This window comes from Colobus angolensis, unplaced genomic scaffold (genome assembly GCF_000951035.1).
Source record: "Colobus angolensis palliatus isolate OR3802 unplaced genomic scaffold, Cang.pa_1.0 Scaffold308, whole genome shotgun sequence".
NCBI classification, from domain to species: Eukaryota; Metazoa; Chordata; class Mammalia; order Primates; family Cercopithecidae; genus Colobus; species Colobus angolensis.
In genome coordinates, this window is record NW_012116355.1 from 1,059,345 (window position 1) to 1,073,332 (window position 13,988).

The 13,988-nt window shown below is 48.4% G+C and overlaps 1 protein-coding gene across 2 annotated transcripts; it reads left to right on the forward strand.

Moving 5' to 3' along the window:
* The first annotated feature begins 1,796 nt into the window (after positions 1–1,796).
* Positions 1,797–8,496, forward strand: LOC105517803 (protein FAM205A). 2 transcript variants are annotated; one of them, XM_011950502.1, is made up of 5 exons: positions 1,797–2,282; positions 2,902–2,947; positions 3,474–3,534; positions 4,566–4,668; positions 5,083–8,496. In XM_011950502.1, the coding sequence occupies exons 1-5, from the start codon at positions 2,139–2,141 to the stop codon at positions 8,314–8,316; spliced, it is 3,588 nt and encodes a 1,195-aa protein (XP_011805892.1). In that variant the 5' UTR covers positions 1,797–2,138; the 3' UTR covers positions 8,317–8,496. The 2 variants fall into 2 exon arrangements, with proteins under 2 accessions (XP_011805892.1, XP_011805891.1); XM_011950501.1 differs by having other exon boundaries at positions 4,566–8,496.
* The last annotated feature ends 5,492 nt before the right edge of the window (positions 8,497–13,988 follow it).

Genomic DNA, 13,988 nt, shown 5'->3' on the forward strand with positions numbered 1-13,988 from the left:
CTAAAAATTAAAACAATTGAACTCATGCAGATAGAGAATAGAATGATGGTTACCAGAGGCTGGGAAAGGTAGTGGGGTGGGGTTTGGGGGTTTGGGTGGGAGAAGGGCAAACAGTTAATGTATACAAAAATGTATACAAATGGTTAATGTATACAAAAAAGAAGTTAGATAGAATAAATAGGACCTAGTATTTGATAGCACAACAGGGTGGTTACAGTCAACAATAATTATTGTACATTTTCAAATAACTAGAAGTATAATTGGAATGTCTGTAACACAAGAAACGATAAATGCTTGAGGTGAGGGATGCCCCATTTACCCTGATGTGATTATTATGCATTGTATGCCTGTATCAAAATATCTCATGTACCTCATAAATATATACACTTACTATGCACCCATACAAAATAAAAATAAAACATTTTTTAAAAGAGAGACACACAATGAAGAAAAATAGGAGGAGAAAAGGATGAGAAAGAGACAACTGTACACCTCTTCTGCCTTTTAAATTTTGTGCCATGTATAAGTATGCTTACTTTAAAAAAAAAAAAAGTCTTAGGGATTGAAATAAAATAGATACAAAGGCCCTCCCTCCATCAAGAGGCCTCTATCCCTGATCCTCCAATCTTTCCCACAATTGCGCTCCAGTCCACCCTTCTGCGTTCTGCTAGAGATACACTGCATTTCTTATTACCAAATGAACTCTATGGCCCATTCCCTAGTTTCAGCATGAGCCGGTAAGTTTTTCTCCCACCAGGAAGAGTCTTTTTACCCACAGCCTGCAATGTTAAACTTAACTTCAACCACCCAGGAGCCCTCTCTGATGACCATGATCCTCACTGTGATTTCTCTTTTCTGAAATGGAATGTTTGTGGCCAGAGCCTTATAAATGAGTATAAAAGTCTATTTGTACTGATTGTTGGCTCTTGCTTTGTATGAATTAGTCTTGTCTTTGAACTACATTTTTAAGTACCTTGAGAGCAGAAAGCCAAGCTCAAATGTCTTTGTATTCTCAACACTCCCCAGCTTAGGGCTAAGCACATATTGGGTGCTTACCACATCTGCTGGGTGGGCTGAACCCTGACGAAGGACCAAATAGCCTCTTCAGAGATTTCGAGCCCAAAGGTTTCTTGGCCTGAGACCACCATTACCAGAGCAAGACTCTCTCAAGGAAATTCAGGAATACTGGGAATACTGAGGTATTGGAGGCATATCACAATATCTACAAAAGCTAAGCAGGTAAATCAATAGTCTGGCTGTGGAAGTAATGGATCCTGAAGCGGAATTGGAAAACACATGCCCTGCCTAAAAATTTACGAAATCCAGATTTGAGAAAAATAAACAACAACAAAAAAGATCTCCTCAGGCAAACAGCATACATCCAACCATGAACAGCAACTAGTCACTTGTGACCCACAGTCAGAAGTGGCCACTAACCCATCTCTGCCAGTGTTCATATCCCTCAGCATGAATGTGCCTCCATGGAAGATAGCATTTACAATCTCTCCCAACCCATCTGCAAGCTTCAGACCACACAGACCAGATACATACGACCACTTTGGCCTCTCCCTACCACCCTACCACATCAGCCATGGTCCCCTTCCCGCTCCTCTGTTACTAGTCACCCATTGCCTGAAACATCAAAGATCTCCATTTCCAAGCCATAACCAGACTCCACCCTCCCTAAATTCATGTGTGCTTCTCAGGTATATTTCCAAAACAAGTGGGAGAGTTAGTGGAGGTTCCTCTGGCCTAACCGCCCCTTCTCATAAGGTGCCCCCTGTGCCAAAGCACTGAGTTCTCTGAGGACAGGTGACCATACAGTTGTGAAGGAGAGAGCCGAGCCATCAGGCTGGTATAGGGAGTGGAGAGTGAAGATGGACTAGGAAATAGACACTGCTTGTGGCACCTTCGGTGCCAGGCTCAAAACACCCTCATCTACAGACTGAATCACCACATGAGCTTCCCTACTACATGTGACTTATGAAATGGGAGGGCTTTGTGATGCAGTCTGGTGGCCTAGTTCCATCCTCTGTGAGGTGGACATGACAAGGCCTAGCACTGGGAGTCATTAGGCACCAGAACCCTGAATGCCCAGATATAGGGATGGCTGATCTCATGCCAATGAGGTTTAGACCATGTTGAGTCCTACTTTTGTTCTGTGGGATGTTGGATATCCCTTATACACCTATGGCTCCATCTTCGTCATTATTCTAATCATCTGGCAAGTGAAAAGGAGCCGCCATGAATTGAGTTCAGAACCTAAAAGGAGCTGCTGCCGGGTAGGGCTATGATCCCAACTGAATTAAGCCTCAGATAAGAAGCTTATAAGTTCTTAGCGTCCCCCCTTATAATCCCCACCCCACAATTTTTATAGCATACCTTCAGTTACCTTTGTGTAATACTTTTCTTCTCAGAGACTATAATTCCTTACCAGGCCCTTCCCGCAACATACTCTGATTGAAAAGCCAAGAACCTCTCTATTTGGCTTGGGTTGAGAACCAGATAATATGGAGTCTATCTTGCTGGATCTCGGAAGATCTCTGAATATGGGGAATTTTTCTGGTTGGCAGGCTTCATAAGCAGAAGTCCTTTTGTTGTTAGAACCATTTACCCTTTCATCTGTTCTGCTTTTCCTCCTGTGTCATCCTCAGCATCCAGCAGGACTTCTCTGTTAATCAGATGGGAGATAGAGAATTTGGAAAAGCCTCCAAGTGAATCAGAAATAAGCAGAGAAGGAAAATGGGGTAAAATGAACAGGCAAAGGAAATCCAGGAGAGTGTATAAAATAGATAGATACATTGAAAGGGAGTGGAAAATGTATGTAAGTTTTGTCTCATTTTGGACATGAGAAAGAAAATGGTGTCCCAGCTTCACATTCTAATGTTTTTGTCTTTTAAGTGTCACCAAAAAGTCAGGCAAAGAGCTAGAGACGCAGCATCAACAGGTAAAGTCCCAATCTCTCCTCTGACTCCATTCCGCTGTGGGTGTTTCCCATGAATCCCGTCCCTCTACGACCCCTGGAGCCAAGAGCCAGGTGCTCTGCCACTGAAGACTCCAGTTCCCCAGACTGAAACTTCCATGGGTGGGAAATCATAACTCGAGAATGTTCCAAAATCCTGTACCTCAATGCCCTGGAAATGAAGAATTAAGAAAGTAGAGCAGATGTTCTTAATTGTATAACTTACTAGTTTTATGACCCTGTGGAAGTCATTTCATCTCTCATTCTTATCCACAAAATGAGCAAAACACTGACAATCCTGCCTCATTCACATTGTGGTTGTAAAAATCAAACGAAATTAGATATGGGACATTGTGTTATAGTGATGCTGTACTCAGACATGCCTTAGAGTACTGACTTTTCAGGATTGCAGTCTTTTCTTGGTGAGAGTCAAAGGCCTTACTATTCAGCTTCCTATAGGATGTCTATGAAATTATCCCATGCCATGTAACACTGTCTCCTCGTTCCTCAGTTAGGAGACATTCCCAGGAAGAAGCTGAGAAGCCACAGGAGCTGCTCTCCATCATTAAAAGGTGATCTATTGCTCTTTGCACTCTGTCAACAACCAGCCTGGCCTATGATGATTTCTTGACTTGGCCTGGGGCAGGACTAAGGAGAAGGATAATGGCTGGGAGGGAGACATACACAGTGGAAGCAGGGACACTGGTTGAGAGGGTTGCCAGGGAAGAGTGTGGATCACATGTCTCAGGAGGGATGAGCTGCCCAGTTCAGCTCTGTGCTAGGGTAACAGCAGTTCTACAATTCAGGATTTTACTAGTGCATAATTCATAAAACATATTACATGGAGGTGCACTCAGCCATGAGATAAGTTACCCAGCTAAGAGAATGGGTTTTGAAAAAGGAAGGCATCCTTGTCTTATTCTCTTTATACTCTTTCAAGGGAATAGAGCTATACCCTTTCAAGGGAAAATACCTGACACTGGCTAGACTCTGCTGACATGACCTCCTCTGGTTCTGTCTTTAGTGAGGCCAGTACTTGGGACACTCCTTAGACAGGAGTCTATTATTTTATCCTCTCCTTAAGAGCTCTAGAGAACAGAACTGGTTCCTTAGAGATGCTGGGTATCACATTAGGGGTACCAAATACCCCAGAATGCAGAAGTCCCACAGGGACCGCATTTCCCACAGCTTGGAAGTACTGAATACAGGCTTTGGATTTCTTAGCCTCAAATGAGAATGGTCTGGGTTCTAACTGGTGATGTTCCTGGTGATGCTCCATCAGCTAACCCCCTGGCTCCATTCTCCTAGTTCAGCTTTTCAACAAGGTCAACAGAGAACTGACTCCAGCTCCCAGCCCTCTCTGAGGGCCATGCCCTCCCATGGGTTGTCTGAAGCCTTGCCCAACAAGCTCCAGACCATCAGCCCAGCCCACCACAGCTTGCCAAATGGCATTTTCTTAGAAAGGAAAGTAGAGAGGTAGACAAGAAGATGGTATAGGCCCCAGGATTTTCAGGACTGGGAAAGGAGAGTGCCAACTCCAGCCCACACTCTTCCAAGAAGGCAGATGTCACTCCATTGTTAATTTTGCTGTTTCCCTTCCCAGCCAGGGCTGGCTTCCTCCGGAGGGAAGTGTGCGGCGAATCCTGTGTGCAGATCCCTGCTGCCAAATCTGCAATTCTGCAGCTCTGGAGATTCAGCAATTGCTGGCGGGTGAGAACAACCAGATCTCCCTGACTTTATCAGGGCCATTGCAGGGCTCCTCTTGCCTAGAGATGCTGTCTCTGTCTAGTATGTCTTCAGATGAGTGTCTGGAGTTTCGCTCCTGGCACACCAGAGAGCTTTCACTGGCATCTGTAACCCCAACACTGTCACAATTAACGGATCAAAAATCTTTAACCCAGTCAGCTGCCCAGTCAACATATGCAGATGGCATACAAGATTACTGGGCTGATCATCTCCAGCTAGGGCAGGAATTTCAAGTGCCAGATGTGCTCCGGGGCCCAAACACGATGGCTTCTTTAAGACTTGAGGAGCCAAGGGCTCCACTGAACCAGGAGATGATGCAGAGCAACCCCAGCCTTGTCCAGGGAAACCAAGGCCAGCATCACTTGAATTCCCAGGACTCCTTGCTGTCTCCGAACCCAGAAACCCTGAACCCGACGCATCCGATGGCCTTGCATATGGTCCTCCCTGCTCACCTGCCATTTCTCAGTCCTGAAGTGCTGAGGCTTCTTGAGATACATGTTAAAAAATGGATGCATTTCCAGAGGTGGGGGCTCCCCAGACGAGTGGAGGAGTCCCTGAGGCAGCTTATGCCAAACCCACCATTGTATTACCAACCTGGAAATGATCAGCCAGTTTCTTTCAACCTGAATAATATTTCTCAGGTCTCTCTTCATGAATTTGAGACCATTTCCCTACAGACCTGGTGTTCATGTGTGGCTGGCCAGCCCATCCAGACCTTCTGGGTTTCTGAATGGTCCACTATGAACCCAGAACAAAGACACCACTGTCAGCAAAGCCCAAACCCTATGGCTCTAGCCTTGCCCTCTCCAGCCCTTAAAGCTCTAAGTAGCCCCCATTCACTGTCTGGGGGACAAGATAATGACTCAGGGAGTGATCTCCAGCAGAAATACAGCCAGCTATTCTGTGGGCTCCCTTCTCTGCACAGTGAGTCCCTGGTTGCCACTTTCATGGGCTCTCAAGGCCTCCCCAAGAATGAAAAAGTGCCCAAGCCTCCCTTGAAGGATCCTTTTCTCTTCAACAAGCTCTCCTTCCCCCAACTGCTCCCTAAGACTCCACCCCAGTCAGCCCCACGCTCTTCCCCACTTTCCCCAAATTGGGTGTCTCCATCTGACCATCAAAAAGCTCAGATCAATGTCCCATTTTTGACTCTGGCCGAGTGTGAAGCCTTGGAGTGGCACCTGCTACAGAGGCAACTCCAGCTTCAGTGGGGCTGGCCAGCTGCCCTCCAGAGGTCTCAGCACACCCAGTGCCTCATGCAGCATGAGCCCTGTGGCAAAGCTCAGTCTCCTGAGACCATGACGACTTCCCAGCCAGGGAAGTCCATCTCAGTGCTCACCAGGGAGCTACTCTTCTTCCCGGAGCATGCCCGGAAGCTGCTGGAATTCCACATCCAGAAACAGTTGATTCACCATCGCTGGGGCCTGCCTCAGAAGATCCAGCAGTCCATCCATTTGCTCCTTACCTCTACTAACCAACAGACTGTGTCCTACAGCAGCCCAGCCCTAGCCAATGTGAGCATCCCCCAGTCTGTAGCCCTAGAGGCCAACGGGGCTTGTGATGTGCTGTCACCCACTGTGGCCCCAGTGTCCATCCTCATGCCACACTTGTTAACCCAGGCCAAGGCAATATTGCAGAACCACATCGACTCCAAATGTGGACAGATCCACCAGGGCAAGATCCCCGCCTGTGTACATAGGTCCAGGGACTGCAGAATTCCTGGGGTCCTGGCAGTGGCCCCTTTACCCTGCATTCCAGAAAACCAGCTCCTGGAACTGCAGGCAGCAAGTGACCCAGACCTACATCACAAAGTTATGCCCTGGATGCCAACGGCCCTTGATCAGCAGCAACAGGTCTTACCAGGTACTGTCACTCAACACCCTAAGCTGCTCCGAGTCTTGTCCATGGAAGCCATTGAGAAACTGGAGACCATTTTACGGCACAAGTATCTGGTCTTCCTGTCGGGGCTCACTGCTCTGTATTATGTGGCGCTCTCCAGAGCCCTGGCCCCGGCAGTCACTAGCCAATCTGTCATCACAGAGATGGTGCCTGCGCCTGTGGAAATCCCAGCAGAGCCTCTGACTCAGACGGTTTCATTTGAAGAACAGTGTATAAGCCTTGGGCCATGCCCTCAAGGCAACAATGAGACTTGTACAGACGTTGCAAAAGAATTCCAGTCTGTAGTGCCGGTAAAAGGAACAATGGAGATGCTGCCTCTAGAAAGCCAGACACAACCTGCTAGCCCCCACTCACTCCAGACACATATCTTGACCAAACTAAACTTCCACCTGAGAAAAAAGGTCCTAGAGATACAATGGGGAATTCCCATTAAGGCAAGGGAGTCCAGGGAACAAACTGCTACTGCACCAGAGAACATATCCACAAAGAAGTCTCTTGAAAGTCTAAACCACCAAGGGGAGGCATTGCTCCAAGAACTGCCCATCCCACCAGATACTCTTCCTGCCCCTAATCCAGAACGGGTTCACCTTAAAGAACAGCTGGCCAATGACTTGAAGGCAGTGCAGCAGAACCAAAAGCAATCTAGTTCCAAAGCAGTACCCCATGGTTCTGCCCACTGGGTCTCCAAGATCTCACAACCCAGTGGGGACATGACAGAGGCCCACACGCTTTGTGTTCGGGTGGAGGCCAGTGTGAACAAGCCCAGCATGGAGAAACTCTGGGGCCCTGAGCCCCAAAGCCCTGGCAAGAGCAAGGACCCAACACATGTCCCCATGCTAGCAGGAAAGAGAGAGGAGCCAGAGGAAACCAAAGCAGCCAGGGACCATAGAGAAGGGGATGCGGGGTTTGGGCACTCTGCTACCAGAGAAGAAAGATGCCCTGCTGAAGAACAGAGGCCAGCAAGGATGCTTCCAAACCAGACACCCCGAGGCTTCTGGCGATGGAGCCATAGCTTTCATCTTGCTGATCCCTGTCAACACAGCTCCCAGCATCACCCTCAGCTTAAGCTCCCACAGCTACCTCCACGAGTCCCTGGGGAGAAAGAATCTGACAATGACCTACAAGACAATCAAACCGAGCTAAATGTCATCCTTGAACCAGAGACAATTCCTGAGAATGCCCAGACCGTAGTACCCCAGGCTTCACAGGGTCAGCTTCTCCTGAGCCACCCAACTCAGTGTAAGCCCTTGCAGGGCCAAACTTTGCAAGGCCAGGTTTTGCATGGGCAGGTGATGCCAGCCCATACACAAAAGAAGCCCAGCCTTCCAGAGTCTAGCTTGAGAAATAAAATTAAATCTTTTCTGCAGCGTAGTAACCCCAAGACAAAAAGCAAAGGGCATGAGGACTCCATGTTCTCAGCTGCAAAGGTGGCCAAAACCAGAAAAGAAAATGTTGCAAAGAGCCTGGCTCCAGCCAAGAGCCCTGTGGGGAGAAGTAAGACAGAGAAGCCAACAGGGTACTCCAAGGCCCAATCTCTTCCTGCTCAGAAGCTGGTGGGCCCAGCCTTCTTGGATGGTCCCCAGTCTCTAGACAATAAGCTCTGGCTACACTCCAGACAAGCTGGCTCTGCCTCAGCCCCGGGCCACCTCCGCCACTGCCCTCGTCACTGTCCTCAAGAGGCTTGTGCCACCAAACCAGGGTACCCACCCTAGCTCCTGACCCTCACCTGAGATAGGAACATTGGTCTGCTCAAGGAGAACACGCAGAGCCATGAAAAAGAGTTTATAGGCTCCCCAGCTGCTGCAGCCCTCCAGAGGACCAGTATTGTCATTTCCATAAATGTGCTGGTGGGGCAGGGTGCCACCAGAAATACATTCTATATTTCTCAGCAATTCGTTGTCTGTCCGCTCCTTGTCTCCGCTGTATTGTATTAAGGGAAGATGTGAGGGAGGCTAAAAAGTCCTTCCTGTCTGGGGAAGGAGCTTTAGCTTACCTTTCAGATGGGTCACCATTCCACATCAAAGAAGAAAAGCCCTTATCTAGAGTGCACTGAAGCTAAAGGTCATGCTTGATTTCTGAACATTTACCATCCATCCCACCAGAATATTTTCCACTGTCCCATAATTCCAGGGCCTAGGAGAGTGGTGAATGCATAGTAAGACCTTATATTAGTTGAATCCAAAGTCAGGGTTGTGGAGACAGACAAAGCATTGATCATTGTAACGGGGCTATGAGGTGTGTGGTAGTGCCACAGGAGGAAGTAATCAGCTGATGAGGAGAAACACACAATAAAAATTACTTTGAGAAGCATCTTGTTTTCAACAATTAAATATTTGAGTGCTTATTACATGCCAAGAACTATGCAAAACACAACCACGAACATGACACAGGCCTTGACCCAGTGGAGCTCATGATCTCATGGGGTCAACAGTCTATTACTCCCAAATTGTCCAGTCAAATTATAAACTTGGAAGTCCAATATTCATCTCAAACGATACAAAAATAAATGAACTGGTTTTCTGCCCTTCACCACCACTCAATCACGCATACCAAACGCACTCTATTCACAATATTTCTCACCTCAGTGAATGGTAGCTCCATCTTTCCAGTTATTTAGGACAAAAACAATGGTGTTATCCTTGATTTTTTTGTTAACCCACAGTAAATCCTATATCTCTACCTTCAAGCATTCATTGAGAAAATGCCCACTTCTCACCCTCTCTACTGCTACTATCACTCCAGTAGCATCATAACTAATCTCCCCATTTCATCCTGAGTCCATTCGACCAACAGTTTATCCTCAACACAGAAGCCTGATGGTCCTCAGGGAGGGTCCTGGCTTCAGATAATACACAGAGAGAGAGAGATAGAGAAAACCATGCAACTGGATAACACACCAAACAACTAAGTGTAAATGGAGACATCTAACGAGTGGGCCCTGAGACTCTTCTATGTTAAGAAACTGGAAAGTAAAGGAGGGACTAGTAAACAGAGGAAACTGACAAGCAGTAGCCAGTCAGATGAAAGGAAAACAAGATGAATGTGTAATACTAGAAGCCAAACAAGAAAGTTTTTCAAGGAGAGATCAACTGCATGAAAAGTTGCTAGTCAGCCAACTAAGATGAGGAGTGTTAGATTTAGCCACACAGAGATCATTCATGACCTTAAGAGGAGCAGCCTCAGGTGAATGACGGAGATGAAGGTGTGACTGGAGTGGATTCAAGAGAGAGTGGATGGCTGGGCGCAGTGGCTCACACCTGTAATCCCGGCATTTTGGGAGGCTAAGGTGGGTGGATCACCTGAGGTCGGGAGTTCGAGATCAGCCTGGCCAACATGGTGAAACTCTGTCTCTACTAAAAATACAAAAATTATCTGGGCGTGGTGGTGTGCACCTGTAATCCCAGCTATTCAGGAGGCTGAGGCAGGAGAATCACTTGAACCCAGGAGGCAGAGGTTGCAGTGAGCCCAGACTGTGCCATTGCATTCCAGCCTGGGCGACAAGACCAAAACTCCATCTCAAAAAGAGAGAGAGAGAGAGGAGGAGGGAGAGAATGGAAAGACAGCAATTAGTGTCAGAAAGGGTAATATAAATTCCTCAAGGAGGTCTGTTCAAATAAAGATACAGAAATATGAGGCATTAGAACCCAAAATGACTTTTCCAAAAAGACTGGAGACGTAGCATGGTGGATGTTAATGGAAAACATCCAGCTGAGATGGATAAATTAACGACACAGGAGCTCAAGGGGAGAACTGCTGGAACAATGCTGTGGTGCAGAAGTGAAGGAATGGGATGGTCCTCAGGGAGGGTCCTGGCTTCAGTCCCCAAGTCCCTAAGTTGACAGGCTGACTTTGGCTAAAAATACAGAACTTCACTGGTGGTAGAGAGAAGGTGGAGTTAATGAGGGAGGACTTCATGGATTAGAAGAAAGGATTCCTCCACATATAAGGGAGTGTGGGCAAAGACCCAGAGGGATGAGTGAGGAGCTGGGAAGGGACCACGTCTGTGGGAAGGGGAAACCATATGGAGAACCAAAGCTGGAAAGCTGGAGGTGGAGAAAGATTCTGGAAGTTACCATGGAAAGTTTCTGTTGGTCCCAAGTTCCTAAGCAGTTGGTTGTGAGTACATAGGTGGGTGAAAAAGTGGTCAAAGCTGCTGCTGATATCTGTGCAGCAGGTGCTCTTGGAACACTGTACCAGCAGGAGAGATCACAGATGCACGGAGCCTGGGCAAGAGCATGAGGCTGGAGATGGAGAAACAGGGCAGGGGTGGCATCCTAGTGCTCAGTGAGGTGAGGGACCAGGGAGGTTATATCGGTGGGATGAGAGGATTGGGAAGCAGGAAGACAAAGAAGCTGCCCTGAGAAGATGGAAGGGACATAGATTTTGGATAGCTATTATCCCTCAGGAGCTGGCACCTCTGCATTCCCCTTCTGACCTACCACAGAGGAGCCAAGAGCTGGAAAAGGGCAGGAAGTACTGTGACTTCTTTATGACATGTTTTGAGGAACAGTGGGGTGCCCCTGGTTCCTAAGGAAACCCGGGATCACTCACCATCTCATCACTAGGAGGAGGTGATGGCAGGACTTGTTTCCTCTGACAGGACCCCAGCATTTAGCACAATGTGTCCACTGCTTGGATACAGAAAAGCCAGGATAGAAAGAAGCATGGATGTGTCCCTGCTCTGAATGCTGATTCTGTGCCTAAGGGATGGGGGCCCAGCCCATACATGGTCCCCAGGGCAGAGAAGCACAAGGTCCAAGCCTGCTGAACCAACATTCAAAAGGTGTTTTTCTAAAGCATCCCCAAAGATCAAAGGAGGTCTTGTGACAGGCACATCCTCCCTCCCTGGTAGGAGAAGCACAGGCAGCCACACAGCTAGAATAGAGGGAGGCCCAGAATGAAGGGAATTGACTCAGGAGGGTCACAGCAGCATCAGGTAGGAAGCCAGGGGTTAGCATGCACACATCCTGGTTTAGGGTGGAGCAGGTCCCTCCCATGGTTCCCTACAGGCTCCCACCAGCCTGAGGCCAGCATGGGCTCCTGCTGCTAACCGAAGTCCCATGACATAGAACTGGGGGCAAAGATGAGCTGGAACTGATACCTTCAGGTTTCTGAGTTCTCAGCAAAGTCGAGAGTTAAGCAAAGTCAGGGTCAGAGCCTATGATTCATGCAGGATGCTGATGGCAGATGAAGCTTTGCTCATCCCATCCCATAACCCCAGCACAAGCCCACCTTCTATCTTCCCCAGGGTGAAGAGAGGCAAGAAGCAAAATTCACATGTAGAGTACAAACTCAAGAATTTACTACTTCAGGCCAGGCGCAGTGGCTCGCACCTGTAATCCCAGCACTTTGGGAGGCCGAGGCGGGTGGATCGCTTGAGGTCAGAAGTTCGATGCCAACCTGGCCAATGTGGTGAAACCCCCGTCTCTATTAAAAATACAAAAATTAGCTGGGCATGATAGTGTGCGCCTGTAATCCCAGCTACCCAGGAGGCTGAAGGAGGAAAATCACTTGAATCCAGGAGGCAGAGGTGCAGTGCCCTGAGATCAAGATCATGCCACTGCACTCCAGCCTGGGTCATGGAGGCAGATTCTGTCTCAAAAAAGAAAAAAAAATTACTACTTCAGATTTGGGGGTACATGCTAGGAATACATCAGTGCTTGCTTGAGGTCTTTGGTGAATGGTGAATGGCCCCGACCTTCTAGAGCTCTTCTCTTGGGCTTTCCAGAACGGCACTTCAGAATTGGCTAGAGGGAATTTCAGGAAACCGACCACCAGCAGTGGGAGGAGGGTGACTTCTCCACACATCACTTTTTTTCAACGCTGAGTTGTTGAGGGAAGGGACTGTGGCTGCTTCACTTCTGTACCTGCTCACTGCAGCCCAGGCAGGGAGGGCAAGGGACACAGGGCGAACACAGGAATAGACTCCATAGAGACACTGCTTCCTGCACCATGTGGGAAATGACTGGGCCTCTGCTGCTTAACCAGCCAACCAGGGCCGAATGCTCTGTCTGGCCTCTGGAGCCCATGGTCTAGGCCAGGCCTGCCACAGATGGAAGGGCCAGAATGGCCTCTGTGTCCACTGCAGGGACAGAAGAGAAGAAAGGACTTTCTTGAGCTCAGGTGGGAATATGAGAGGTAAGCACAATGCAGGCATGTAAAGTGCTTGGGGACCCAAAGGACCAGATGCCTCACAGGGCTGACCAGTCTTACAGAGGTCTGTGCATTCTCATGCCTGGAGACAGTGAGGCCAGGACCCTGGGAAAGCATGGGGAGGGAGAGGGGGGCCTGGGAAGGGGCCAGTGAGATCGGTTTCCAGAAGGAGGGGTGGGTGCTGCCAACTGCCCCCCTTTCCTGCCTTGTCCCTCTCCTCCACTATAAACACTCAGCTGGTGGCTAGGCAAGTAGCATATTAGGGGATTTCCAGAATGTGTCACTTCCAAGGTCAGGCCTACTACAGAGGCCACAGGGGCAGGTCCCTGGGCAGGCAGACTGACCCATGGGAATTCAGACGGCGGGAAGGGAAGCCCTCCTTGCGGTAAATAGTGCTAGCAGCTGGAGTATGTCAGGGGAGGTGGAATATACACTAAGGGGCCAGGGAAGAATCACAAACACACAGTCAAAGACACATGGACACAGACATCTCACCACACAGGTACATACAGAAAAAGACACAAGTCAACCGTGCCACTCAGAAACTGGTTCAGAGTAAGGACAAACATGTCAAGGAAGACAAACTCACATGGACTCATGAACACCCTGCGTCAGACATGCCCGAGCAGACACAGGCACAAACACATATGCAGACACAAAGACAGGTTTGCACACAGAACCCATCTCACAGACCCACAGGCACAAATGCAGTCCAAATCCATCCTGCAAAGCCCGTCTCCTCCATATATCCTCTAGGCTACCTCACACCAGGCTCATCTCTCCTTTAAACTCTGGTTTGTCATTTCTGTCCCATTGCTTGTCCTTTAATAGGATAGTTTTGGATTCACGTGCATACCCCTGGTCTCAACAATGTGGCTGTGTGCTCTTAAAGAATGTCAGGGTCAGGAAGAGAGTCCACTGCCCTCTTCAGCAGCCTCATCCTTCGCCTACACACCCATCACCCCAAGGGCCCCCAATTTACTGCTGGTGCCATCCTTGAAGGGTGCTGACTCTCAGACTCTTTGACATAGCAAACACAAGGGAAGAACAAACCAGGTAGACACACTTAGTCCAGGTTATCCTCGGGAAACCGTGAAGAACCAGGTCCTGGTTCCTCAGTTAGAAAACCCTTACACAAGACATGATCTCATATGTAGCTCTAGCCTAAACTTCATGTTAACCACAATCTCAACCTTATTGACCATAGCTCTAAACCCAACTCCAACCCCAT